Consider the following 27,859-nt stretch of genomic DNA (forward strand, 5'->3'; position numbering starts at 1 on the left):
GGCCACACACAGTCTTTACCCCTGACGGTCACCGTGGCTGACGTTCTCTCCTGCCCGCACACACACGAGTACTCCCCGGCATCTGCCACGGCCAGGTCACGGATCTCCAGCTCACACACCGTCCCATCCTGTCTCAGGCTCACTCTGTCCCCGGCTCTGAGGGTCTCAGACCCCTTCTTCCACTCCACGGGGACCGCCTTGCTCAGCTCACAGCGCAGCGTGGCTGTGGCCCCTTCCGTGGCCTCTTCCTTCCTCAGGCTCTTTGTGAACTTGGCGGGCAGGGCTGGGGAGAACCAAGGATCAGGAGGACTCCAGGCTGTCTCGAGGACTCTATGTCCAGGACGAGACACCCACAAGCACCACACAAACTGCCCAGGGCCACAACACGAATGAGTGAATGGAGCACAGAGTGGGTGAGGAAACAGTCCAGGAAAGGCAAACACAAGCCTGGACACAGACACCAGAACAAATACTTGACAAGGAGACGGAAGCTGGGAGTTCCCAGGGGGACACAGCTGGAGAGAGACAGATGCCCACAGTCTGACAGGGAGATGGTGGTGATAATGGACAACATGCAGTCACCAATACATTGGCCCACGTGGCCACACATGATCTTTACCCCTGACAGTCAGCATGGCCGATGTCCTCTCCTGCCCACACACACACGAGTACTCCCCGGCATCCTCCATGGCCACACCACGGATCTCCAGCTCACATATGTTTCCGTCCTGCCTCAGGCTGACTCTGTCTCCAGCTCTGAGGGTCGCGGACCCCTTCTTCCACTCCACAGGGGATGCCTTGCTTAACTCACAGTGTAGCTTTGCCGTGGCCCCTTCCATGGCCTCTTCCTTTCTCAGGCTCTTTGTGAACTTGGCGGGCATGGCTGGGGATGGTCAGAAAGACACAGACACAATCACAGTCTCTGAACACATGGATAAGACAAGACACTAACAGCACAGAAAAGACACAAACCAAACTAGACATGCGCCATGTGCTTGCTGGGTGTGCCAAGCACACACTGTGCATTGTGGCTTCCCTCAGACAGGCTTATATACAGCGTGGCCGTGGCCTCTTGATGGTTCATCAAGCCTCATACTTTGTATGACTCTGGCTAGCATGGCTGGAGAGTCGGACACAGAATGGAGAATTGTTGAGGGCAGGACACAGTAGCACAGAGGACAAGACAGACTCCCAGGGACAACAGAACTAGCAGGGATTGAGAGGTCAAAAGTGGCTTGGATGCTGGCTTCTCTTGGTTCATACAACCACCCAGGGAAGGGGAGACATTTCACGAAGTAACAGTGGAGGGTGACATCAGAGAATGTGGGAGAGAAAGAACGTGAACATGGAATGAGTGCACATGGACATCACAAGTCACTTGGACACTAGATCACAGCTCTGCTTGGCCACACACAGTCTTTACCCCTGACGGTCACCGTGGCTGACGTTCTCTCCTGCCCGCACACACACGAGTACTCCCCGGCATCTGCCACGGCCAGGTCACGGATCTCCAGCTCACACACCGTCCCATCCTGTCTCAGGCTCACTCTGTCCCCGGCTCTGAGGGTCTCAGACCCCTTCTTCCACTCCACGGGGACCGCCTTGCTCAGCTCACAGCGCAGCGTGGCTGTGGCCCCTTCCATGGCCTCTTCCTTCCTCAGGCTCTTTGTGAACTTGGCGGGCAGGGCTGGGGAGAGCCAAGGATCAGGAGGACTCCAGGCTGTCTCGGGGACTCTATGTCCAGGACAAGACACCCACAAGCACAACACAAAGTGCCTAGGGCCACGGCACGAATGAGTGAATGGAGCACAGAGTGGGTGAGGAAACAGTCCAGGAAAGGCAAACACAAGCCTGGACACAGACACCAGAACAAATACTTGACAAGGAGATGGAAGCTGGGAGTTCCCAGGGGGACACAGCTGGAGAGAGACAGATGCCCACAGTCTGACAGGGAGATGGTGGTGATAATGGACAACATGCAGTCACCAATACATTGGCCCATGTGGCCACACATGATCTTTACCCCTGACAGTCAGCATGGCCGATGTCCTCTCCTGCCCGCACACACACGAATACTCCCCGGCATCCTCCATGGCCACACCACGGATCTCCAGCTCACACATGTTTCCATCCTGCCTCAGGCTGACTCTGTCTCCAGCTCTGAGGGTCTTGGACCCCTTTCTCCACTCCACAGGGGCCACCTTGCTCAGCCTGCAGCACAGCTTGGCTGTGCCCCCTTCTGTGGCCTCTTCCTTCCTCAGGCTCTTTGTGAACTTCGCGGGCACAGCTGGGGATGGTCAGAAAGACACAGACACAATCATAGTCTCTGACCACTTAGACGAGACAGGACATTAGCAGCATAGAGACCATACAAACAAAACTCGATGTGGGCCACAAGCTGGGTGTGCTTGTGGGTTGTAGCTTGTGGGTTGTGGCTTCCCTCAGACTGGCTTATGTAAAGTGTTGCCATGGCCTCTTTGGTGGCTCCTGTAGCCTCATACTTTGTATGACTCTGTCTAGCCCAGCTGGGGAGTCAGACAAAAAATGGAGCATTGTTGAGGGCAGGACACGATACCACAGAGGACAACACAGACTCCCACAGGACAACAGGATGAGATGTGACCAAGGAGTATATGTGGCTGGAACTCTGGCTTCTCATGGTTCACACGACAACCCAGGAAGGGGAGATATTCCACGGAGTAATGGGTATAGGGTGACCCCGGAAAATGTGAAAAAGAATGTGAACAAGGAATGAGAGCACATGGACATCACAAAGTAAACTGGACACCAGATCACATTTCCGCTTGGCCACACACGGTCTTTACCCTGGATGGTCAAAGTGGCTGATGTCCTTTCCTGCCCGCACACACACGAGTACTCCCCAGCATCTTCCACAGCCAGGCCACAGATCTCCAGCTCACATGCTGTCCCATCCTGCCTCAGGCTGACTCTGGCCCCAGCTCTGAGGGTCTCAGAGCCCTTCATCCACTCCACAGGGACCGCCTTGCTCAGCTCACAGCGCAGCATGGCTGTGGCCCCTTCTGTGGCCTCTTCATTCCTCAGGCTCTTTGTGAACTTGGCAGGCACAGCTGGGGATGGTCAGAAAGACACAGACACAATCACAGTCTCTGAACACATGGATAAGACAAGACACTAACAGCACAGAAAAGACACAAACCAAACTAGACATGCGCCATGTGCTTGCTGGGTGTGCCAAGCACACATGTGGGTTGTGGCTTCCCTCAGACTGGCTTATATACAGCGTGGCCATGGCCTCTTGATGGTTCATCAAGCCTCATACTTTGTATGACTCTGGCTAGCATGGCTGGAGAGTCGGACACAGAATGGAGAATTGTTGAGGGCAGGACACAGTAGCACAGAGGACAAGACAGACTCCCAGGGACAACAGAACTAGCAGGGACTGAGAGGTCAAAAGTGGCTTGGATGCTGACTTCTCTTGGTTCATACAACCACCCAGGGAAGGGGAGACATTTCACGAAGTAACAGTGGAGGGTGACATCAGAGAATGTGGGAGAGAAAGAACGTGAACATGGAATGAGTGCACATGGACATCACGAGTCACTTGGACACTAGATCACAGCTCTGCTTGGCCACACACAGTCTTTACCCCTGACGGTCATCGTGGCTGACGTTCTCTCCTGCCCGCACACACACGAGTACTCCCCGGCATCTGCCACGGCCAGGTCACGGATCTCCAGCTCACACACCGTCCCATCCTGTCTCAGGCTCACTCTGTCCCCGGCTCTGAGGGTCTCAGACCCCTTCTTCCACTCCACGGGGACCGCCTTGCTCAGCTCACAGCGCAGCGTGGTCGTGGCCCCTTCCATGGCCTCTTCCTTCCTCAGGCTCTTTGTGAACTTGGCGGGCAGGGCTGGGGAGAGCCAAGGATCAGGAGGACTCCAGGCTGTCTCGAGGACTCTATGTCCAGGACGAGACACCCACAAGCACCACACAAACTGCCCAGGGCCACAAAATGAATGAATGAATGGAGCACAGAGTGGGTGAGGAAACAGTCCAGGAAAGGCAAACACAAGCCTGGACACAGACACCAGAACAAATACTTGACAAGGAGATGGAAGCTGGGAGTTCCCAGGGGGACACAGCTGGAGACACACATATGTCCACGGAGTCTGACAGGGAGATGGTGGTGACATAGCAACAATATGCAACACCAATACATTGGCCCACGTGGCCACACATGATCTTTACCCCTGACAGCCAGCATAGCTGATGTCCTCTCCTGCCCGCACACACACGAGTACTCCCCGGCATCCTCCATGGCCACACCACGGATCTCCAGCTCACACACGTTTCCGTCCTGCCTTAGGCTGACTCTGTCCCCAGCTCTGAGGGTCTCGGACCCCTTCCTCCACTCCACGGGGGCCACCTTGCTTAACTCACAGCACAGCTTTACTGTGGCCCCTTCCATGGCCTCTTCCTTCTTCAGGCTCTTTGTGAACTTGGCAGGCAGGCCTGGGGATGGTCAGAAAGACACAGACATGATCACTGTCTGAGCACTTAGACAAAACAGGACATGAACAGTGAAGGTAACACACAAATCCAACTGGGCATGGGCCAAATGCTAAGTGTGCTAAATGTGCTGTGTGTTGTGGTTTCCCTCAGCCCAGCCTGTGCACAATGTGGCTGTGGCCTCTTCTGTGGCTCCTCAGGCCTCATACTTTGTATGACTCTGGCCAGCATGGCTGGGAAACAGCCAAGAAGCAGGGAGCACAGTAGGCTCTCTGGGCACTTGTGTCCAAGATGGTACCCACACAAGGCTCCCACAACTGCAGAGGGCCGTGGGGCTTATGAGATACACATGCACCAACAGGAGGTGGCAAATGGCCTTGCAGAAACAAGGGGCACAAGGACTGACACCAACAGCAGGACATGTGCTGGATAACAATAAGGATCCAGGAGACCCTGAAACCACAGTTGAATAGAGACCAATGCCCACGAGTCCTACACAGAAGATGGTGATATGGTGACAATGTGCCCATATCGAGCCACTGGTCCACATGGTCACAAATGGTTTTTACCCCTGACAGTCAGCGTGGCTGATGTTCTTTCCTGTCCGCACACACACGAGTACTCCCCGGTGTCCACTAAGGCCAGGTCACGGATCTCCAGCTCACACACCATCCCATCCTGTCTCAGGCTCACTCTGTCCCCCGCTCTGAGGGTCTTGGGCCCCTTCCTCCACTCCACGGGGACCTCCTTACTCAGCTCACAGTGCATAATGGCTGTAGCCCCTTCGGTGGCCTCTTCCTTCCTCAGGGTCTTTGTGAACTTGGCGGGCAGGGCTGGGGAGAGCCAAGGAGGACTCCAGGCTCTCTTGGGGACTCTATGTCCAGGACGAGACACCCACAAGCACCACACAAACTGCCCAGGGCCACAACATGAATGAGTGAATGGAGCACAGAGTGGGTGAGGAAACAGTCCAGGAAAGGCAAACACAAGCCTGGACACAGACACCAGAACAAATACTTGACAAGGAGATGGAGGCTTGGAGTTCCCAGGGGGACACAGCTGGAGACACACAGATGCCCACAGTCTGACAGGGAGAAGGTGGCGATAATGGACAACATGCAGACACCAAGACACTGGCCCACGTGGCCACACATGACCTTTACCCCTGACAGTCAGCATGGCCAATGTCCTCTCCTGCCCGCACACACACGAGTACTCCCCGGCATCCTCCATGGCCACACCATGGATCTCCAGCTCACACATGTTTCCGTCCTGCCTCAGGCTGACTCTGTCCCCAGCTCTGAGGGTCACAGACCCCTTCCTCCACTCCACAGGGGATGCCTTGCTTAACTCACAGTGTAGCTTTGCTGTGGTCCCTTCCGTGACCTCTTCCTTTCTCAGGCTCTTTGTGAACTTGGCGGGCATGGCTGGGGATGGTCAGAAAGACACAGACACAGTCACGGTCTCTGAGCACATGGACGAGACAGGACACAAGCAACACAGAAAAAACAAATAAATGGACATGGGCCATGTACTAAGTGTGTTGAGCACACACTATGGGTTGTGGTTTCCCTCAGGCTGTCCTGTGCACAGTATGGCCATGGCCTCTTTGGTTGCTCCTCAAGCCTCATAATGTGTATGATTCTGGCTAGCACAGCTGGCGAGTCAGACACAGGACAGAGGATTGGTGAGGGCAGGACACAATAGCACAGAGGACAAGACAGAGTCCCATGGGACAACAGGACCAGCAATGACCAAGGAGTGGGTAAGTGGCTGGGATGCTGTCTTCCGGTGGTTCACACAACAGCCCAGAAGGGGAGAGATTCGATGGAGTAACAGGGCAGGTGACACCAGAGAATGTGAGAGAGAAAGAACGTGAAAACAGAATGAGTGCAGATGGATGTCATGAAGTCAACTGGACACCAGATCACAGCTCTGCTTGGCCACACGTGGTCTTTACCCCTGATGGTCAGCATGGCCGACGTCCTCTCCTGCCCACACATGCATGAGTACTCTCCAGCATCTGCCACGGCCAGGCCACAGATCTGCAGCTCACACATGGTCCCATCCTGCCTCAGGCTCACTCTGTCTCCAGCTCTGAGGGTCTTGGACCCCTTCCTCCACTGCACAGGGGCTGCCTTGCTCAGCTCACAGTTCAGTGTGGCTGTGTCCCCTTCCATGGCTTCCTGGGTCTTCAGATTTTGGATGAACTGAGCAGGCAGTGCTGTGGAGGGTCAGATGGATAGAAGTCATCAATCCCTCTGGAGGATTTGGGGCATGACGTGAACACTCAAGATCAACAAAGCAGAAGTATGGAGGAGGACAGGCAGATCAGCTCATGTTCGACTGCAATGGCCTCTGGCATCTTGCCCTGAGGGGCATTTTACCCAGGGACTGCCTCCTTCCAGGTGTCATGTCTTCTCAATATCCTCATACCCCGACCTTTCGTACTAGCCCAGCTCTGGCCTCACCTGCACTGAGCTTGAAGCCAGGCTCCTCCCACTCACACATGACGTTATGGCTCTTTCATGGAAGAATGCCCATGAGGCACCTCGTGGTCATGACATTCACTGCTCCACTGCTGCTTCTCACCCCATGTTTCCCAGCCAAAGCAGGGCATCCATCTCTTGCTGCCCACACCTGGGCTCATTGCACACTATCCCCACCCACACTCGGCCCTCTCTGCTCCACCTCACATGTTCTTGTCCAGACTCCACCAGACACTCACTCTCCTGCTCAGATTTCCAAGACTATGATGGATGCAGCCATGGCCTTTTAACCACACCCCTGGGCCCTTGTCACCTGAATTCCAACTGTAGGCACAATGAGGTCCTAAAGTTACAGGTGACCAGTGTCCACCCTAGTCACACCATGTTGTGGGGTGACTCCCGTACCCCAAATTCATGTCAAGGCCCCAGGGGGCCTCAGAACAGGGCTGGAGATGGAGTCTTTAAAGAGGTGGTTAAGGTAAAAGGGGGTCACTAGGGTGGGCCCTGATCTTATATGACTGGATCCCTATCAGAAGAGGACATCGGGACACACACACACACACACACACACACACACACAGGGACAGCTACATGAAGACACAGGACATGAGAAGGCAGTCATCTGCAAGCCAATGAGAGGACTCTGGAGGAACCAGCCCTGTCCTGACTGGATCCCAGACTCCAGCCTCCAGGACTGGGAGACTACACGTTTCCAATGTCAAGGCCACTTCTCTATATCTCAGTCATGCCTGTTTTGATAGCAGGAGCGGTTCCTGCCATAACAAAGACCTCAAGTTCTAGAACCAGCTTTGGAACTGATGTTGAGTGAAGGCTGGGTTTTGACAGACAGCCGGATAGATCTAGATTGCCTGGAGTAGATCATGGGAGCAGGGGTCAGTATAGGCATTACGGCACTTCTGGTGAGGCCCAAATCGGCAATGAGAAACAGCTGACTGGACACTTTCAGGAAAAGTAGTATCTGTAGGAAGTAGCAAGGAACCTGGATGAATTCTGCCCAGTCTGTGGGTGGATGAATTCTGCCCAGAATCTGTGAAAGGTGGGCCTCGTGAGCAGTGAACTTGCACTGGTTAGCTGAGAGATCTCCAAGAAGAGAGTTGAGGGAGCAGCCTGATTTCTTCTCACTCCTTGTGGTGAAACACAGGTAAGAGCAGGGCAGAAGCGGGAACAGAGGTAGGGTCGCCCAGGCAGGGTGTGCGGAAGGCTGGTCTGATGAGCCACACTCCTGAGAGCTGCATGGGAGACCAACGAAGTTTTGGAGAGCATGCAGAAATGCTACAGCCACGCCTGAATCAGAGAGGCGAAGGCTGAAATGGAGGAAACCATCAGACTTCCAGGGGTCCTATGGGATGCACCCATGGAGCTGCCCAACTGTGGACACGTATCACTCGTCAAGAAGGGCAAAGAAGGAAAGCAAGGGAAATTCAGAGGCTGCAGGGCTGCCACAGCATGGGATCCACAGGCCAGGCCACATCTACCCACGGCCCACAGCACCACTTGTGGGCCCAGAGGACAGAGCATTGAGCCAGAGGCTCCTTGTCCAGCCTTAAAATCCAGGAGTCTTTCCTGCCCAGTGTCGTGTCTCCAGGGACCAGGGACCTCTTCCCTCATTTCCGTTTCTCCCCTTCGGAACAGGAATGCGCATCTGGTACATGTCCTGCGGCTGCGTTTGGGAGGTGTGCAGTCTGACCTCGCAGGTTCGTGGCTGAGAGGAAGCCACCTTGAGTGTCACCCAAACCTGGTGCACATGCTTCCATCACACTCTGGATTCTGTGGTGACACTGGACTCAGGTAAGGCTTTGGAGCCTTGGGGACGAGGTGTGCATACACTGCACGTGGGAAGGACATGCATTTCCAGGGATGTAAGAGGGCAGAGTGTCACGCACAAACTTGTCCCACCAGCAAATTGTATCCTGGAGTTGTGCCCCCGAGACCTCAGAATATGAGCACATATGGAAATACGATTACCCTTCAGAGGGGTAATTAGGGTAAAGAAGGTCACTGGGCAGGTCATTAATTATGCTGGCATCCTAACAAGAGGGGATCAGGACACAAATAAAGGGACAGTCACGTGAGGACATGGGAGGAGACAATGTGTACACTCTAAGGACGGATGCTCCTGGGTCCCAACACCTGGATTCAGACTTCCAGCCACTACGAGTGTGGGACCCGTGACAGTGTTTGTCCTGCAGCCCAAGCCAAGTGGGACAGAGCCCTTCAGAGGCCAATCAAACCCTGTCACCAGACAAAGGAGGGCCTGGCCTGTCTGGCCACCTTATCCCTGAACACCCCAATGCTGCCCTCAGTCCTCCTTCACACATTCGTCATGTGTGTGACATGCTCCCAGCCCCACACCTGGGCCCAGGATGCGTGCCCATCCGCAGCCTGATCACAGGCCAGGAGCCCCGGGCCATTCTCCTGGACTGTGATGCCCATCTGTACATGTTTTCCTGGGGGTCCCCGTACCATCCACCCCGGGGCCTGGACAGGACTGACCAGTGTGTTCTTAGTGTGAGACTGTGGGATGCTCCACATGGCTATCGTGTGGTCCTGGAGAGACAGCAACATTGAGAGACATAGGGGAGCAAAGACCAAGAGGCAGGGGGACGTCACTCAGGTGGCCACACACAGTCTTTACCTCTGACGGTCAGTGTGGCCGATGTCCTCTCCTGCTCACACACACACGAGTACTCCCCAGCATCCTCCATGGTCAGGCCACGGATCTCCAGCTCACACATGGTCCCATCCTGCCTCAAGCTGACTCTGTCCCCAGCTCTGAGGGTCTTGGGCCCCTTCCTCCACTCCACAGGGGCCTCCTTGCTCAGCTCACAGTGCAGAGTGGCCGTGGCCCCTTCTGTGGCCTCTTCCTTCCTCAGGCTCTTTGTGAACTTGGCGGGCAGGGCTGGAGAGAGCCAAGGATCAGGAGGACTCCAGACTGTCTCGGGGACTCTATGTCCAGGACAAGACACCCACAAGCACCACACAAACTGCCCAGGGCCACAGCATGAATGAGTGAATGGAGCACAGGGTGGATAGGAGGCAAATGGCCCAGGAAAGACAGACACAAGCCCAGACACAAACATCAGGACAAATACTGGATGGGGAGATGAAGGCTAGAGTCCCCAGGAGGACACAGCTGGAGAGGCACAGATGCCCACAGAGTCTGACAGGGAGAAGATGGTGACATAGTCACAGTGTGCAGACACCAAGCCACAGGGCCACATGACTACACTCAATCTTTACCTCTGACAGTCAGCGTGGTCGAAGTCTTCTCCTGCCCGCACACACACGAGTACTCCCCGGCATCTGCCACAGCCAGGCCATGGATCTCCAGCTCACACACAGTCCTGTCCTGCCTCAGGCTGACTCTGTCCCCAGCTCTGAGGGTCTCAGACCCCTTCTTCCACTCCACGGGGGCCACCTTACTTAACTCACAGTGCAGCTTTGCTGTGGCCCCTTCTGTGGCCTCTTCCTTCCTCAGGCTCTTTGTGAACTTGGCGGGCAGGGCTGGGGAGGAACAAGGTGACACAGAGAGCATCAGACCAAGTAACTTAAGAAGTCAGGATGTGGACACTCAACAATGAAATGCACCCTGGAGCAAATAGGAAATCAAAGAATGGACACATGGACACATGGGTGGATCACAGTGTGTGGGGGCTGGGCAGCAGGGAGACAGAGGAGCTGGCATCCACAGTGGACCTCAGGACATGGACACATGCATGGGAGTGGTCATAGTGCCCACAGAACAGATAGACATAGTGGCCAATGGGGACATCTGCCAGCATCTTCCATGGTCAATCCTGTCTTAGACTGTACCTTATGCTAGATTCAAGGTCCCAGGTCCCTCATCCACCTCGCATACCCCAGGCTGCCCTGCTTGGAACACATCATGGCCGCAGCCTCTGACAGCTGCTCCCAGACTAGAGGGCACCCATGCTCCATGAGGTCACCCGGTGCTCCTATGGCAAAGATGCTATGTTCGTCCACACAGTTCAAGCACCATAGGGGCCCGGGTGCTCCTAGGATACCCTCAGGATGTGGGGGGTGGCCTCATCCTACCTTGTCTCATCTGCTTCCCTGCAGGAAGTGACCAGGCCCCCGTAAGGGCCCCTGAGGACCCGGGCCCCATCAGGGAGCCACCAGCCACACCATGGCAGGGCCTGTTCTGAGCCCCCATTCCCAAGGGTCTCGGGCCCCTCGCACCACTGCACAAGTTCCTCCCAGAGCCTGCTCAGGCCCCAGGACCTTGGTGTAGGGGTTGTCAGGCCTGAGAGGAGCAGACACACACACAGAGAGCAAATGAGAAATGGCCACAGATATCAACCTGGCAACACAGCTGCCTTTTGGAGGCAGGGCCTTGGGGACAGCAGGCAGGATGACCCATGGCAAGCAGCTCCACTGCATAGGGACTCCCACCTGCCCCTCACAGGGCCTGTCATCCCTAACCCCTGGACCAGCCCTCCTGTCCTGCCCTGCATCCTGAATCCCACCATGTCTGAGATGTCCCACTCCCAAAAGACTTCCTGCCAATGCTGTGAGCAGACCTACCCACCTGTCAGCATCAGACCTGGACCCCACCTCCACATGGATGTCCCCCTGCCTTCCTGGGCATGGCACACACGACCTTCCCCTCCGTCACCCGCCACATTCCATCCATACCCACTGTCACCTCCACACCTGCTTCACCTCACCTCCATACCTGCCTCACCTCATGTCCACACCCACCTCACCTTCCTGACCACCTTACCTCACATCACCTTACCTCATCCACCTCACCTCATCTCCACACCCACCTTACCTCACCTCCATATCCACTTCACCTCTCCACACCCACCTCACCTTCCTCACCCACCTCATCTCACTTTCCACACTCACCCACCTCACCTCCATATCCACCTCACCTGACCTCATCCACCTCAATTCACCTTCCTCACCCACCTCACCCCCATACCTGCCTCACCTCATGTCCACACCTACCTCACCTTCTTGATCTACCTTACCTCACATCACCTCACCTCATCCATCTCACCTCACCTCCACACCACTTCACTTCTATAATCACCTCACCTCACCTTCACACCCACCTTACTTCCACACCCACATAACCTCCACACCTGCCTTGCCACACCTCCACACCTGCCTTGCCACACCTCCACAACTGCCTCATCTCCACAATCACCTCATCTCACCTCCACACCCACTTCACCTCACCTTCCTCATCTCACCACTACACCCACTTCACCTCATCTACCTTGCCTCATCTCCAGACCTGCCCCAATTCACCTCCACACCCCCCACCTCCACAATCACCTCCCCTCCCCTCCACACCCACCTCACTTCTCTCCACACCCATCTCACCTCACCTGCACACCCACCTCGCCTCACCTCCACACCCACCTCGCCTCACCTCCACACCTGCCTCACCTCCACAATCACCTCACCTCACCTCATTTTTCTCATTCACCTCACCTCAACACACTTCACCTTCACACCCATCCATCCATCTTACCTGAACACCCATCTAATCTCACTTCCACACCTATCACCTCACTTCACTTTATCTCTGCATCTATACCCAGACTTCATGTCACCTCAACTCAACTCACCCCCACACACACAGACCTCCCCTCAACTCATGCTACACACCCAATCTAACCTCACTTCACCTCACACACTTTCTACATAAACTCACCTCATTCACCTTCCACACCCACCTCACATGATTCACCTCATAGTCTACATCTACCTCACCACATCTTACCTCCAAACCCAACTCACCTCACCTCACCCCACCTCACTCTGCACACCTTGACCTTGCCTCCATCCACCCTCCACATCCACACTTCACCCCCACATCTCTTCCATGTCCCTGCATGTGTTTCCTGGCTCCCCTCCTCAGTCAGCCTCTCAGTATCGCTGCGTTGAGGGCCAAGCTTCGATCTAGTTCCTAGCTCCTCCGTGGCACGTTCCCTCCAGAGAACTCATGAAGTCTGTAATCCTCAGTTGTAGTGTAGGATGCCCCCCATTTCTCCCTGAGATGTAACCCCCTGAGGGCAGAAAGAACCTTATTCTCTGCAGTTTATTTGGGATGAGCCTCACACAAGCAGATGCTAGAGACTCATGCTGCAGGATGCAGGAGACAGAGGCAGAGAGGCAGAAGGACCCTATGGTGACCAGGGCAGAACAACAGGACATGACACAGCTTTTTGAGACATGGAGACACTGCTCCACATGACCACACAAAATCCTCACCCCTGACAGTCAGTGTGGCCGACGTCCTCTCCTGCCCGCACACACATGAGTATTCCCCAGCGTCCACCACAGCCAGGTCACAGATCTCCAGCTCACACATGGTCCCATCCTGTCTCAGGCTGACTCTGCCCCCAGCTCTGAGGGTCTCAGACCCTTTCCTCCACTCCACAGGGGCCTCCTTGCTCAGCTCACAGTGCAGAGTGGCTGTGGCCCCTTCCGTGGCATCCTTGCTTCTCAGTCTCCCTATGAACTCAGCAGGCAGAGCTGGGAAGTCAGACATAGAAGATCAGATTCTCTGGAGATTTTGGGGGGTGGTGGTACATGACGGGACAGATGACAAGACAGACTTCTACTGAACAACAGGACCAGCAGTGACCAAGGAGTGGTAAGTGGCTGGGATACTGGCTTCTCACAGTTCACACAACAGCCCAGGAAGGGGAGAGATTCCACAGAGTAACGGGTGGAGGGTGACACCAGAGAATGTGGGAGAGAAAGAACATGAGCATGGAATGAGAGCAGATGGACATCACAAAGTCAGCTGGACACCAAATCACGACTGCTTGGCCACACGTGGTCTTTACCCCTGACAGTCATCATGGCTGAAGTCCTCTCCTGCCCACACACACACGAGTACTCCCCAGCATCTGCCATGGCCAGGCCACGGATCTCCAGCTCACACATGGTCCCGTCCTGCCTCAGGCTGACTCTGTCCCCGGCTCTGAGGGTCTCAGACCCCTTCCTCCACTCCACGGGAGCCTCCTTGCTCAGCTCACAGCGCAGCGTGGCTGTGGCCCCTTCTGAGGCCTCCTTGCTTCTCAGTCTCCCTATGAACTCAGCAGGCAGGGCTACAACAGGGCCCAACAGGGAATGTCACCTTTGACCTCCCACAGGAATGAAAGGAGCATGTGGGCAAGGCAGGCACGCATGCTTACCCTTCACTGTGAGCATGGCCAAGGTCATCTGGTCCCCGAAGTGGCAGGAGTACTGCCCGGTGTCCTGGGGCCGCAGGTCCCGGACCACCAGCTCCAGCACTGCGCCCTCCTGACGCAGGCTGTACTTGCCTCCGGGCCGCAGAACCTCATCTCCACGGCGCCACTCCACAGGCGCGGCCATGGATGACAGCACACAGCGCAGTGTGGCAGCTCCACCCTCCGGCACCTCCAGGTCCTTCAGCCCCTCACGGAACCGCACCGGCCGTGCTGCAAGCAGGCACGGGCTTGGCTTGACCCCTCCATCCTGCACCCCAGCTGAGGGCTGCTGGGGTTGGGGACAGCTGAGGACACAGCAGCCAAAGGGCTCAGGCAGGCCCACCTCACCCTTTCTACACTGGGGGTTATGGGCAGCGAACTCCAAAACTCTGTCCTCTGGGGGGGGGGGCAAACGGTTGGGAAGAGAACTGTGTCCCCCACCCTAATTCATATGCTGGAGCCCCAACCCCCAGAACCTCAGGATGTGACTGTGTTTGGAGATGGAGTCTTTACAGAGGTGATTTTGGTAACCTGAGGTCATTGGGATGGGCCGAATCCCACGTATCTGAGCGATCACATAGGAGCTGAGGACACAGACGGAGAACAAAGCCAGAACATAGGCAGGGGGCGGTGTGTGCAAACCAAGGAGAGAGGCCTCAGTGGGGAAACAGCCCTGCCCACACCTGGATCTCAGACTTCCCCCTCCAGGACTGGGACACAGTAAATGTCCATGGTTTAACTGGTCTGTGGATCCATGGTATTTGTCATGTGGTCTATGCTGAGACACTTGGAGATGAACCAAGCCAGGAGGAGGGGACACAGAGATGTCAGAAAACAAGACATAGGAATGAAGCAAGTCAGACGCTGCTGGTCAGGAGACACAGGTGGAAGATGGTCAACTCTACCAAAGCAGCAGACACCTGGACATGCACAAGGGGGGCCACAGGCTCCCCCACACAGAGAGTAGGACATGAGCCCAGGAACTCACCGTGGACCCTGACAATGGAGCTGCTCCAGGAGCCCCCGGCCTCACACTTGTAGCGCCCACCGTCCTGCACAGTGGTACCCTTGATGACCAGCTGGGCCCGGTGGCCCTCCTGGCTCAGCTGGCACCGGGCTGATGGCCGCAGGGTCTTTCCATCCTTGGTCCAGCACACGGGGCTGTCCGGGGCGGTAGTCTCACAGACCAAGGTCAGATCCTCCCCCTCTGTGACCGTGGCATCCGTGAGCTCCCGGGAGAAGACACTTGGCTTTTCTGGAGGTGCAGAGGAAAGCTCAGGAGGTGTGGGCCCCTGCCCCATGAGGCTGGGGTCACAAACGGGCTGCCGGGGATACAGAGCAGGCCTGGCATGGCCCAGCCCACACTTTGGAGACTGAGGGATCAGCTCTGCATACCACATGCCACAATCACCTTCAAAGAGCCCCACCTCCCCGAGATCTGTGGGCCGGGTACCTTGTCTGTGAGCCCCAGGACCATGCTCTGCACATGGCCAAGATCTGCCTTCTACAAGGCTGCACCCTCAGCCTTATGGACCAGGCCCCATGCCGGCACTGGGCACACAGCCCACCTGTGACCCGAAGGGCAGCTGAGGTCCGCTGGTCCCCTGCCTCAAAGTGGATGGTGCCTGAGTCCTTGAGCGCCAGCTGCCGCAGGGTGAGCACGTGGTAGCCACCTGGCTGAACCTCAATCTCGTTGAGCTCATTCGGGTGCAGGGGCGTCTTGTCCAGGAACCAGTGGACAGGCTCATAGTTGGCAGGGGAGATGCGACAAGAGAAGGTGGCCGAAGAGCCCTCACGCACCTCCATGTCCTCCAGATCCTCTGTGATGAGCACTTTCCGGCCTGCGAGGCACAGACCGGCAAGTCACGGTCCCTTGCAGCCAGCTGCCAAGGGAAAGGGGCACTCCCCAAGACTGGGGGTGGGCTCACAGCCGGACTGAGTAAGGCTCAGAATGATGAAACCCAGAGCACAGCAAATGTATCAGAGCTCAACTGTCCACACATGCGAGTTTTGGCTCCACTGATGAACCCCAAGCCCACTTCTGGGGTCCTTCTCAGAGCACATGGGGTGGGTCAGAGCGAGCCCTCCTCTCCCCAAACTCTTCTCCACACCTGCTTACGTCCATCCCCAAGGTCACAGAATGCAATTAAATCATGGATTAAAAGAAGAAATAGGAGGGCCCCTGGGTGACTCAGTCAGTTAAGCATCCAACCTTGACTCAGGACATGATCTCACAGCTCCTGGGTTCAAACCCCATGTCTGTGCTGACAGCTCAGAGCCTGTAGCCTGTTTCGGATTCTGTGTCTCCCTCTCTCTCTGCCCCTACCCCATTCATGCTCGCTCGCTCTCTCTCAAAAATGAATAAACATTAAAAAATATTTTTAAAAAAAGAAGTAGGAGTGTGAAAACAGTTGTGGCCATGTGAAAACTTAAATGCTTTGGAAGATTGGCAACGTGAAAAAACCCACTTCTGCAGCTGACCTAGGTGTGGGGAAGGCTCAGAGAGAAGTCCTAATGATGGAGAGGGACTGTCTCCAGCCTTCTTCTGCACCTGCAGGTGTCTTACATCTATGGGACCACAAAAGGAACTCGTGGATGGCCCATTGGTGGGTGGCGTGTGCAGGGCAGACAAGGAAACTGAGTCACAGACTGGTGCGCAAAGAAAAGGCTCTGGCTGCACAGCCAGATGGGCAAGTGTGTATTGTCTCTGAAGAGGATGCTGTGTGACAGCGTGTTTCTCACTTTAGCTGATGTTTCCTGGATTCAGCATGAGTACGAGCTTTGTGACCAACCAGGGATTCTACTGTGCTTACAGAGTGGATGTGGTGTGAGCTCACTGGGCTTGCTGGATTTCACAGAAGAGGACAGGAAAAAAACCACAGCAAGGCTTCTTTGTTGTTCTTTCGTTATTTCCCACGGACAGAGCCCCCGCCCCCGGGTGGGCCCTCCTCCTGACCTCCCTGAATGCTGGACCCTGGCGTTGGGAGGGGAGTGCACCATCCTGCCTGGACATCAATATGCCCTATAATTCTGGGCCAACCACGGACTGCATCGGGCCCCCACTTCCCCATCTGGGAGGTGGGAGAATAGCATTCATGCCGCCTGGCAGGTGCAACTGTTACTCCTCACACCTGGAGGCATCCCCAGGCCACACTCCCTGCAGAGCCCCGGTGTGGGGGCCAGGCACATTCCAGCACACAGGCTCCGAGCAAACAACTGCGTGAATTCATGAGGACACGTGCTCATTCACACTGTGTCCCTTTAGCAGGACCTCAGAGACGAGACCACCCAGGGCCAAGCTCCCAGGGATGGGGAAACTGAGGCTGGTCCCTGACAGCCTCCAAGCCCACTTTGAACAAAGCTTACTCCCAACCACACCCCCAGCCAGCATGGCACCAGGCCCCACCTTGCACCAGGAGCCGGGCCTGGGAACAGGCCTGGCCGATGTCACAGGTGTAGGTGTCGCTGTCCGCCTTCTCCAAGGCACTGATGGTGAGCCTCAGGGTCAGGCCCTCCTGGCTGGGTGCGTGCTTCCCAGAGGCATGCAGCTCCAAGAGGCCCTTGCGCCAGATCACCACAGCTGCGGGACGCTCTGTCTTGCACGTGAACACGGCTGTGCCCTTCTCTTCCACATGCAGGTCGGTCAGCTCGTCTGTGAACCAGTTGGCCTTTTCTGGGAGGCAGTGGGAAGAAGTGGGGGTTGAGGGCTGTGCAGACCCCATGCCAGCCCCTCCGGACAGGGAACAGCCCCCACCATGGGCAGGGAGGGAGGGACAGAGGCCAGGGGACCCATCCCAGGGTCTCCTGTGGGGTCACCTTCCACACGGAGACTCGCTGTGCTCTTGGAAGCTTCTGTCTCACACGTGTATTCTCCTGAATCCTTGAGCGACACCGCACGGACCACCAGAGTGGCCCAAGTGCCTTCCGTGACCAGGTCATACTTCTGACTCTTGCGAATGGCCTTCCCGTCCTTTAGCCAGCGCACGGGGGTCCCGGCCCTAGACAGCTCACAGCTCATCACCACATCCTCACCCGGAGCAGCCTTCTGGTCTTCTAGAGGCTTCATGATACCTGCCGGCCTCTCTGAAGAGAGCAGAGAGCAGAACAGCCCCCGTGAGGCATGGCCACACCACAGCTGTGCTTAGGGTGAGGGCAGGGCAAGCACTACAGAGGTGGAGACCACAGGACCTTCTGGGGCCTCAGGGTCTGGAATGCAAGAGGCCCCACAGTCACAAGGCAGGGGCCTGGGAGGGAAGATATGAGACCACAGACCCTCACACCTTGGTATCACTCAGAGCCCCAAGACTCAAAGTGTGGCCACCGCCATTGCCAGCTGTGAATTGAATATCACCCACCTGCACCAGTATTTATACCAGGTACACAAGCTTAGGAATGCCAATGGCGATTTCACTAGCTCAGTGAGCAGTGAGCCCTAGGGGCCACCATGCTGTCAGACCCCAACCCTGCTCCTGCCCACAGACTGGAGGCTCTCGCCCCACAGAGTGAGCTCTCTGAGATGACCAGACACCCCTTGCACCCCAGCAGGTGCTTCTGGGCCTCGAACAGGGGAGCTCCCCGGGGACTGGGGGACTGTCCCCAGAAGCACCGTTTCTGGCCCGAGACCCCACTCCACCCTCACCCCAGTGGAGACAGGCCCCCATCCCTGCACACGGTGCCCACCTCTGATGATGAGGGAGGCCTTGGAGGTGAGGTCCCGCACGGAGAACACCACCTCCCCAGCATCTCCAGGAGCCACATCTTGAACAACCAGAGTGTATTTGCGGCCCTGGCGTGTGGCCCGGAAGCGGCCAGAGCCACCCACTGTCTTCCCGCCAACTGTCCATATGGCCACATCGCTGGGGTTCTCATGGGACAGGACACACTCGAAGGTGCAGCTCTGGCCCTCCAGCACCTCCACCGACTTCAGCCTCTTGGTGATGCCCACGTGCAGGTCTGTGGGCCACGGAAGATGGTGGTCATGCCAGCCAGGCCCTCGGACACCAGCCTCTTAACACTGGCACTGTCAAGCCCGTTGCTGCCCCAGGTCAGACCCCACAAGGGGCAAGACCTCACTCCCTCCCTCCCCAGTCCCACTCCCCGCTAAGCAAATGTCTCCAGCTGGCCGAACCCTGTTGTATGGATCACAGAGAGCTGTGAGTGTAAACCAGCGTGGCCACCCTCCTATCTGCTACAGAACACTCACTGTGCAGAGAACATTCACTGTCCATGGTGGTGGCCAGCTCAAAGCTCCAGGAGGTGAAGGACAGGCCCGAATGAAGGAGCCATCCAGCTCCAGAACAAACTTACCATGCTGCCCTGCCCCATTCCCTGTCTCACCTCAAACCCTGGCCAGCCCACCAGGGACACGTCCCAGGGTGACTGCGGAGCGAGCCTGCCATGCACATGCAGGAGAGAGAATCGGACCAGAGGAGTGGGCCAGGACAGCAGTGCACACAGGAGGCCAGGCCTAGACTGACAGTGACTTCTGAAGGGACCGTGTGTTCCAAGCCAGGGGGAAGGGGGGGCAATGCTGCCCTGCTGGCTGTGTAACCCATGGTGCAGCTCAACCTTTCTGAGGCAACTTGATAAACCAGAAACGTGGCCTGCCAACAACCACCTTCACCAGGCTATTCCTGTGGCCTGGAAGTCCTTCCAGAGCATCCTATGCCTGACATCTGGACCTCTGCCATTAGCCACCCCCAAAAGGCGACCTTGACTGTGCTCCCTCTGTGGTTCCCACACCTGCCCACACACATCCCCTGATGCAGATTGAATGTCACTAGCCTGCACTGAATCCCTGGCATCTTGGGACTCTATCACTCATGGCCAGCCCAGTGTCCCCGAGAGCTCTTCTTTTCAACGTCCCCGCCCCACTGTCTGCAACCTAGGCTTCTTAAGGACCATCAAGCCTGGTCTTCCAGGAGCCTGCCCCTGACCTCCTGGGCTCTACAAAGCAGCTCCTGGCACGGTTGAGCGGGTGGGCACCACAGTGGCAGGCCCCGCTTGCCCCCTGGACCCGGACCCGCCTCCTGGACCCAGACCCACCCCTGGGCCCGGCCCCGCCCCTGGCCGCGACCCCGCCTGCCCCCTGGACCCAGACCCACCAGTGGACAGGGCTCTGCCCCTGGACCCAGACCCGCTCCTAGACCTGGACCCGCCCCTAGAAACAGTTCCGCCCCTGGACTCAGATACATCCCTAGACCTAGGCCTGTCTGCCCCCTGGACCCAGACACGCCCCTGGACGCAGACCCGCCCCCTGGACCCGGCTCCGCCCCTGGACCCGGCCCTGTTCCTGCAACCAGCCTGCCCCTGAGATGGACCCACCCCTAGAGATGGCCTCGCCCATGGACCCAGCTTTCCTGGAGCCTACTCCATGCCTTGGACCCGGCCCCACCCCATGGACTCTGGCCCTACCTTGGACCCGGACCCGCCCCTAGAGACGGCCTCGCCCCTGGCGACAACTCCGCCCCATGAACCCATACGCGTCCCTGGACCCGGCTCCATTCCTTGAACCCAGACTCTCCCCTGGACCCGGCCCCGCCCCATGGACCCGGCCCTGCCTCCTGGTGCCTACTCCATCCCTTGGACCCGCCTCCGCCCCATGGACCCGGACTCGCCCTGCACGCGCCCTCACCCCATGGACCGGCCCTGCCTCCTGGAGCCCGCTCCACACCTTGGACCTGGCTCCGCCCCAAGGACCTGTCCCCGCCCCTTAGACCCAGCCCCGCCCCTGCACCCGCCCCCGCCCCATGGCCCGGACCTGTCTCCTGGACCCGGACCCGCCCCTTGGACCCGGACCCGCCCCATGGACCCAGACCAGCCCCTGAACCCGCACCCGCCCCGTGGACCCCGCCCTGCCTCCTGGTGCCCGCTCCATCCCTTGGACCGCCTCCCCACCAAGGACCCGGACCCGCCCCCTGGACCCGGACCCGCCCCCTGGACCCAGCCCCACCCCTGCACCCGCCCCGCCCCATCACCCGGCCCTGCCTCCTCGACCCGGACCGCCCCATGGACTCGGACCCGCCCCTTGGACTCGGACCCGCCCCTGCATCCGCCCCCGCCTCCAGGACCGGGACCCTCCCCTTGGACCCAGTCCGCATAGCCACGCACCGTGCACGCTGACTCTGGAGCTGGTCTCCTCGGAGCCCACACTGCAAGTGTAGAGGCCGGTGTCTTCCCAGCTCAGGTCGTGCACCACGAGCCCGCGCGTGCCCGCCGTGTGCAGGAAGTCGTACTTGTCACTAGGGACCAGCTCCACCCCGTCCTTGCGCCACACCACGCGGGCCTGGGGGTCTGAGATCTCGCACTGCAGGGCCAGCGTGCCCCGCTCCTCCGCGGACACATCGTCCAGCGCTTTCAGGAACACCACCGGCTTTGCTGCGGGGAGGTCGTGGGCAGGTGAGCGAGCTCCACCTTCGGCCTGCAAGGACCCCGGCGCCCCGCGCTGGGAGGACCCCAAGGACCCACAGCGACGCCTCACCTTTGACCTCCAGGCGGGCAGTGACCGACACCTTGGGGGAGCAGGCGCGCACAAGGCCGGCGTCGGCCCGCCGAACCCGCTTCAGCACCAGCGTGTGGCGACGGCCTTCGTGGGAGATCTCGTGGAAGCTGTCGTTGTACAGAGGTGTGCCGTTGAGCGACCACTCGATCTCCTCGTCCTCATGGGACAGCTCACACGAGAAGCAGGCGCGGCCCTCCTCCGTGGCTTCTGCGTCCTGCATCGGCTGCATCACTGTAACCTCGCGCGCTGCCAGAGCACAGAGCCACTCAGCACCGCCGCAGGAGACTCTTCCCCGGGGGGAGAGAGGGGGTTCCTCGCCTCCTCTCCCAGACCCTCCTCCCCTTCCCCGGCGAGGACCCTCCCCCCCAAACCCTACCCCCTGAGGATGCTCCCCCCCCACCCTACCCCTCCGGAGCCCCCGCCCCACGACAAAGACCCTACCCACATCCCCGACCCTCCTCCTTGGGGACCCTCCCCCCCAAACTCTCCCCTCCGGGGACCCTCTCCCCGCCCCTCCCCCCTCTACCCCGGGAACACATCCCCCAGGCGGAGACCCTCGCCCTGGCACGGGGCGACCCCGTGCGCCCTGGCTACCTTCCACCGTGACCTCAGCGCTGCTCTGGGCACTGCCGGCTTGGCACCGGTAGACGCCGGCGTCCGCGGGCGTGAGCCGGAGGACGCGCAGCTCTGCCATGTGGCCCTCCAGCCTCATCTTGAACTTGTCGGAGGGCGCCAGGGGCGTGTCCTCCTTGTACCACTGCACGGCCTTGGGGGCCGGCTTGAAGTCGCAGGACAGGACCACCGACTGCAGCTCGCGCCCCGCCTTGGGCTCCAGGGGCCGTGTGAGCACCATGGGGATGTCTGCCGCGGGAGGGGAGAGGGCAGCGCTGCGTCAGCGGAGGGACCACGGGGTCCCAGAACCCACCCTGTGCCAGGTCTGCGCCCCTTCGCCCCAGCGGCGCGCTCACCAGAGACCACCAGGCGTGCGGTGGAGCGCGACTTGCCGATGGTGAAGTGCACAGGCCCAGTCATGGTGGAGCAGGTTCGTCGCAGCGTCAGCCGGTGCACCGTGCCCTCCTGCTCCATGCCCACGGTGGGCCCGGCCTGGAGCACTGTCTTTCCCAGGAGCCACTTGGGCGGCCGCACCGAGGGGATGGAGGTCTCGCATTCGAACCAGGCAGGTGCGGGCTCCATCACAGTCACGTCCTGCAGGCCCCGCACGATGGTGATGGATTGCTCTGTGGGTGAGGGGCTGGTCACTGGGGCAGTCCCACAGGGAGGACCACCAGCAGCCACAGGCACAGTGGGGAGGTGCCAGGGTGGCCCCGCCCGCACCTTCCACAAAGAACTGGGCACTGGTCTTCACGTTGCCAGCGTCACACGTGTAGGTGTCCTCATCCTCCGGCTGCACATCGTTGATGATCAGCTTGCGGTAGAGGCCGTCGCTGACCATCTCGTACTTGGGTCCTGACTGCAGCTCCACGCTGCCCTTGAACCACTGCACCTGGGCGCTGGCCCTGGACATCTGGCACTCCAGCACACCGCGGTGCCTCTCCATGGCTATCTTGTCCCGAAGTGGGCGCAGGATGGTCACCGGCAGCTCTGAGGTGTGACCAGGGGTGAGGGGACAGGATAAGGGATGCTCAGTGCCCCAAAAACCCCACCTGAACCCCCACCCATCCACCCACCCGGGTCTGGGTGCTCTGCCTCTGCAGCCTCCAGAGGACTGGAGCCTCTCTGCCAGAGCCAGCAGGTGGTGAGGCCAGGTGTCACCCTCGGCTTCTCTGGGACCCACTGCATAGAGCTGACCAGGTGAAGGGTGGGCGCACCACTCCCCCCCAACACACACCACTGCACCGTGCGCCCTTGACAAGCTCATCCAGAGCACCCTGGCCTCACCCCTGCCCTGCCTCTTCACATCCACACCCCTCGCCCTGACAATCCTGCATCAAGCAATTCCAAATCTCATATACCTTCCCCCCAACTTGTGGCAGACCCTCCCTCCTCTATGCCCTGACTGTGGCTAGGGCCACCTGTTAAGGCCTCATGCTCACCACATGCCGGGACCCCACAGTGCTTTCTCTCCATTGCTAAGTCCCAGGAGGAAGGATTTACTGTGACCTCCTGAGCTGCCTCTCCAAGACCCCTGTCTTCCTGGTGAGGAGGCAATACCTCCTTCTCCTCCTTCTGGGTCATTGGTGTCCTGGGACAGCTGCCCTGTCAGTCCCTGTAAGGCTGCAAAACTGTGCATTCACATACACTGTCCAGCAAAAACCCTCCCCTGGGCTCCCTCACCTTTGACTCGGAGCTCAGCTCGAGATTCTGCATTTTCGGCTACAAATCTGATCTCTCCTGCATCTTCTGCCAGGACCCTCCGGTAGATGAGGGTGTATGTCCTCCCTGGAAACACAGGCCAGTCAGTACTGGGAACAGGCCCTGGGGGCAGGATGGAGGACGAGCCCTCCTGACACCTGCCCAACAGCTCACCTTCCTGGCGGATGCGCACATTGTCACTGAGCCGAAGCTTACTGCCCTCCCAGAACCACTGGGCTGGCACCTCATCGTGAGAGATCTTGCAAGAGAAGGTGGCGCCCTCCTTTTCCATCACCTCCACATCCTCCAGGGGCCTCACGATCTGGATGTTACGACCTGGGGTGGCAAGAAGGCCGTGCCATTTGTGGATGCCCAGAGCTCCCCCTTACCCCTCCCACCCAGATTGCTGAGGGGTGCAGGGCGGGGCAGAGCCAGAGGGCTAAGCACTTTGCTGGGGGGATGCAGGGTGGCCAGGAGGCTCTGGCCCAGCAGACCCTGACCCTTAATCTGCCTACCTTGCACCTTCAGGGAGGCTGAGCTCTGAGCATCACGAGCGTCGCACACGTACACGCCCTGGTCACCAAGCTCACAGCGGAAAATGATGAGACTCCGACAGGCGCCCTGGGCCACCATGCCCACTGTCTTGCCCACCCTAAGCTCCACGCCGTCCTGAGGAGGAACGAGGTTGGGTCAGGCACTGGAGGTGGCCAACAGAGCAGTCCCACCCCTGCCAGCCCACAGTGACAGGCGGGAGCAGCCCAAGCCACCTTCAGCCAGCGCACGTCCACGTTGGGGCGAGACAGCTCACACTCCAAGGTCACCCTGTCCTTCTCTGTGGCCACCACATCCTGCAGAGGGCGGCTGAACCTCACAGGCAGCTCTGGGTTGGCAGGAAGGGGGAGGTGAGAAGCGGGGCCTGAGATGTGTGGTCTCACACAGCCAGTTCTGGGAATGACACCCCCCACCCTGCCCTTGCCTGGCTCCCCGGGCCTCATTGGGGACAGAGGCAGGTGCACTCAGGAGTGCCCCCCCCGTGCCCACGCACCAGTGACCGTGAGCCTTGCAGACGTGTGCACCCCCTCAGCTTTGAAGGCGATGAGGCCACTATCCTGCGGCCGCAGCCCCGACAGGATGAGGGTGTGGATGGGGCCTTGCACGGCCAGCTGGCACGTGGACCCTGGCTGCAGCCGCACACTGTCTCGCGTCCAGCTGCCCTCCACGTTGTCGTGTGACAGCTCCACATCCATGGTGGCTGTGCCCTGCTCCCACACCTCCACCGCCTGCAGGCCCCGCACAAGCCGGACCTGGCACACTGCGGGACAAACATGGGGGTGCATGAGGCACCGCCGTGAGACCCAGGCCCTTCAGCCAGCCCCCACTCACCTCCCCAGGAGCCTCAGAGCCAGCCAGGCATCCTGGAGGGAAAGGCCTAGCCCTTCCCTTCCTTGTCTCCCATCCTCCCTGCCTCCCGCCACCCCCCAGGGCCTGTCCCTCCAGGGGGACACCCCCTTCCGTCCTCCTTCCTTGACGCCCGACCCCCACGCTCAGCCTGCTGTTGCCACTCACTTTCCACGGTGAGCTTGGCCTGCGTCTTGTCGTCTGGAGTCTCACAGCCATAAAAGCCGCGGTCGGCAAAACCCACGCAGTGAAGAACCAAGCGGTGCCTGGTGCTCTCGGCGTGAATCTCCACGTTCTTGCCTGGCGCCAGGGCCACTGCGTTCCGTGTCCACTTGACCTCGGGCCATGGCCGTGTCAGCTCTACCTCCATGGCCACTGAGCTCCGCTCCTCCACCGTCTGTGGCTCCAGCTTCTTTCTGAACAGCACTGGAGCCTCTGGGGTCATGAGAAAGGGAGGTCATCGCAGCCACTGCCACTCCCAGGAAAGCCAGGGCACAGAGGGGCCTGACCTCCACAGTCGGCACAGCTGCCCCCACCATGACCTCATGTTCTCACTCCACACTAGGCCCAGCTGCACACCTGTACAGATACAACTGTAGAGAAGGGAACAGAGGCCCCGGGAGCTGCTTCTTCCTCAGCCTGTCTCTCACCTCCCACCCTCCTACTCAGGACAAGCCCACCATGACCAGCAGCAGTGGGGCACGGTTGGGGGGGGGCAGGTAACACAGCCAGTCTGCCCCAAGGAGACCCTGGACACTCTACGTGAAGGAGTGAAAGGAGCCAGTCAGGTGCACCTCCCAGTCCCAGGCTCTGGATGACCTTTCCAGGTGTCCATGTTACTAACTCACTCAGAACCAGCAGCAGGTCCCCAGGTGAGGTCCCAGCACCGCCCCCCCCCCGCCCCCAACCCTGCTTGCACTGGCTAACTCCACTCCCTCCCACCTTGCCGACCATGGGGCTCAGCTTGGGATGCTTCCTCCAGGCAGTCTCCCTTGATGGCCTAAACCTCTGCCCACCCACAACCAGACGCACCTTACAGAGGTTTACTTTGTCCCCTTCAGAGTAGGTATCTGGCCCCTGGGTCCCACCTGAGTCTCCTTTCCTTAGCCAACAAAGCCCAGTGTCCCTCGAGGTCACCCGAACCAGCTGGACACAGGTTGGCATCAGAAAGCGGCCTTCGAACCAGTCCCCCTGGGAGGCCCTCCCACGTACCTCGCACCCGGAGGGCAGCAGCGGAGGAGACCCCCTCGGCCTCTGCAGTGATCTGGCCTGGGTCGTCCAGGGTCAGGCCCAAGATGGTCAGGCTGTGGCTCGCGCCACTCTGTGAGATGAGGAACTTCTCACTGGGCTGCAGCAACGCGCCATCCCGGAACCACCTGACTGCTGCATCGCTGGGGGACACCACGCACTGGAAGGTGGCCTCCTGGCCCTCTTCCGCCACCACGGCGCTCAACCCAGACATGAACTTGACCATGCGGGGGGCTGCAGACAGGGGTTTTGCTTGAGAGATGAGTAGGAGAGGCAGAGACCCCCCGCCCCATGCAGACACAGAGAGCACACACCTTCTCCAGGAAGGCCCCCAGATGCGTCTCGCCCCTGCCTACCGCTGACGGAGAGCTGCGCGCTGGTGCAGTCATCCCGGGTCTCACACGCATACTGCCCCGCATCCTCCAGCCGCAGGCCGGACACGGTGAGCGAGCGCCGGGGTCCTGCGGCTTCCATCTGGAAGCGCTTGCCAGCCCGGAGCTGCGTGCTCCCGCAGCGCCACACCACCTCGGCCTGCGGTGGGCTCAGCTCGCAGGCCAGCGTCACCGTGCCACCTAGCTCCCCGCTCACAGGCTCCAGGGGCCGGCAGAACTTAGCGACCACCTCTGCGGGATGGAAGGGGGGTGTCAGCCGCGGGGCTTGGGCCAGGGGACAAACTCTGTGCCAACCAGTCATGCGCCCAGAGTGCCACTCCGGCTCCATGCCAGGATGCTGCCTACGCAACCTCATGGGAGACCCTCCAGCCCCACGGGTGCCCCAGTGCACACGGGGCTCCCAGAGGACACCCCAGTCCCTCTGACCTTCCACCTGCACTGGGAAGTCCTGCCCATCTGCGCCCACGCGGCAGCTGTACACTGCGGTGTCCAGGGTTTGCGCGCCGCGGATCGTCAGGGTGTGAGTGTCCCCCAGGCTGGCCGTTTCGTGCCGCTTGCTGCGGCGGATCTCCACGCCATCCTTGAGCCACGTCACTGCGGCCACGGAGGGCGTAGCCAGCATGGCGGTCAGGACAATGTCCTCGTGCTCCCTGACCACCAGAGGCTCTCTGCGGTCAGGTCTCTCCACCGTGGGGGTCTCAGGCTCCAGCTCTGTGGGGAGATCAATGAGCATGAGAGCAGGGCCCTTGCATTCCTGGCCTCGCTCATCCCACCTAGGGGCTGCACCGG

The 27,859-nt window shown here is 59.0% G+C and overlaps 1 protein-coding gene across 45 annotated transcripts in view; it reads right to left on the bottom strand.

The window, feature by feature from the left end:
- The window catches only part of OBSCN (obscurin, cytoskeletal calmodulin and titin-interacting RhoGEF), a 158,777-nt gene that overhangs the window by 59,297 nt on the left and 71,621 nt on the right, over window positions 1-27,859 (bottom strand). For 17 of the 45 annotated variants that reach the window (XM_053218742.1, XM_053218732.1, XM_053218735.1 and 14 more), the window contains 34 exons: window positions 27,497-27,781; window positions 27,035-27,301; window positions 26,643-26,912; window positions 25,599-25,865; window positions 25,078-25,344; window positions 24,800-24,912; window positions 24,548-24,701; window positions 24,207-24,368; window positions 24,015-24,119; window positions 23,055-23,321; window positions 22,688-22,957; window positions 22,314-22,580; window positions 21,699-21,965; window positions 21,329-21,595; window positions 18,899-19,171; window positions 18,035-18,301; window positions 17,625-17,891; window positions 15,787-16,059; window positions 15,207-15,473; window positions 14,183-14,449; window positions 13,832-14,095; window positions 13,251-13,514; window positions 10,242-10,505; window positions 9,637-9,900; window positions 6,452-6,715; window positions 5,655-5,918; window positions 5,061-5,324; window positions 4,231-4,494; window positions 3,629-3,892; window positions 2,826-3,089; window positions 2,024-2,287; window positions 1,424-1,687; window positions 620-883; window positions 20-283 (listed from right to left, as the gene is read on the bottom strand). In XM_053218742.1, the coding sequence (XP_053074717.1) occupies window positions 20-283; window positions 620-883; window positions 1,424-1,687; window positions 2,024-2,287; window positions 2,826-3,089; window positions 3,629-3,892; window positions 4,231-4,494; window positions 5,061-5,324; window positions 5,655-5,918; window positions 6,452-6,715; window positions 9,637-9,900; window positions 10,242-10,505; window positions 13,251-13,514; window positions 13,832-14,095; window positions 14,183-14,449; window positions 15,207-15,473; window positions 15,787-16,059; window positions 17,625-17,891; window positions 18,035-18,301; window positions 18,899-19,171; window positions 21,329-21,595; window positions 21,699-21,965; window positions 22,314-22,580; window positions 22,688-22,957; window positions 23,055-23,321; window positions 24,015-24,119; window positions 24,207-24,368; window positions 24,548-24,701; window positions 24,800-24,912; window positions 25,078-25,344; window positions 25,599-25,865; window positions 26,643-26,912; window positions 27,035-27,301; window positions 27,497-27,781 (8,538 nt within the window). The remainder of the gene's footprint in view (window positions 1-19; window positions 284-619; window positions 884-1,423; window positions 1,688-2,023; window positions 2,288-2,825; window positions 3,090-3,628; window positions 3,893-4,230; window positions 4,495-5,060; window positions 5,325-5,654; window positions 5,919-6,451; window positions 6,716-9,636; window positions 9,901-10,241; window positions 10,506-13,250; window positions 13,515-13,831; window positions 14,096-14,182; window positions 14,450-15,206; window positions 15,474-15,786; window positions 16,060-17,624; window positions 17,892-18,034; window positions 18,302-18,898; window positions 19,172-21,328; window positions 21,596-21,698; window positions 21,966-22,313; window positions 22,581-22,687; window positions 22,958-23,054; window positions 23,322-24,014; window positions 24,120-24,206; window positions 24,369-24,547; window positions 24,702-24,799; window positions 24,913-25,077; window positions 25,345-25,598; window positions 25,866-26,642; window positions 26,913-27,034; window positions 27,302-27,496; window positions 27,782-27,859) is intronic. The other 28 variants (XM_053218706.1, XM_053218814.1, XM_053218865.1 and 25 more) reach the window with 25 other exon arrangements.

Source organism: Acinonyx jubatus, chromosome A1 (genome assembly GCF_027475565.1).
Source record: "Acinonyx jubatus isolate Ajub_Pintada_27869175 chromosome A1, VMU_Ajub_asm_v1.0, whole genome shotgun sequence".
In the NCBI taxonomy this organism is placed as follows: domain Eukaryota; kingdom Metazoa; phylum Chordata; class Mammalia; order Carnivora; family Felidae; genus Acinonyx; species Acinonyx jubatus.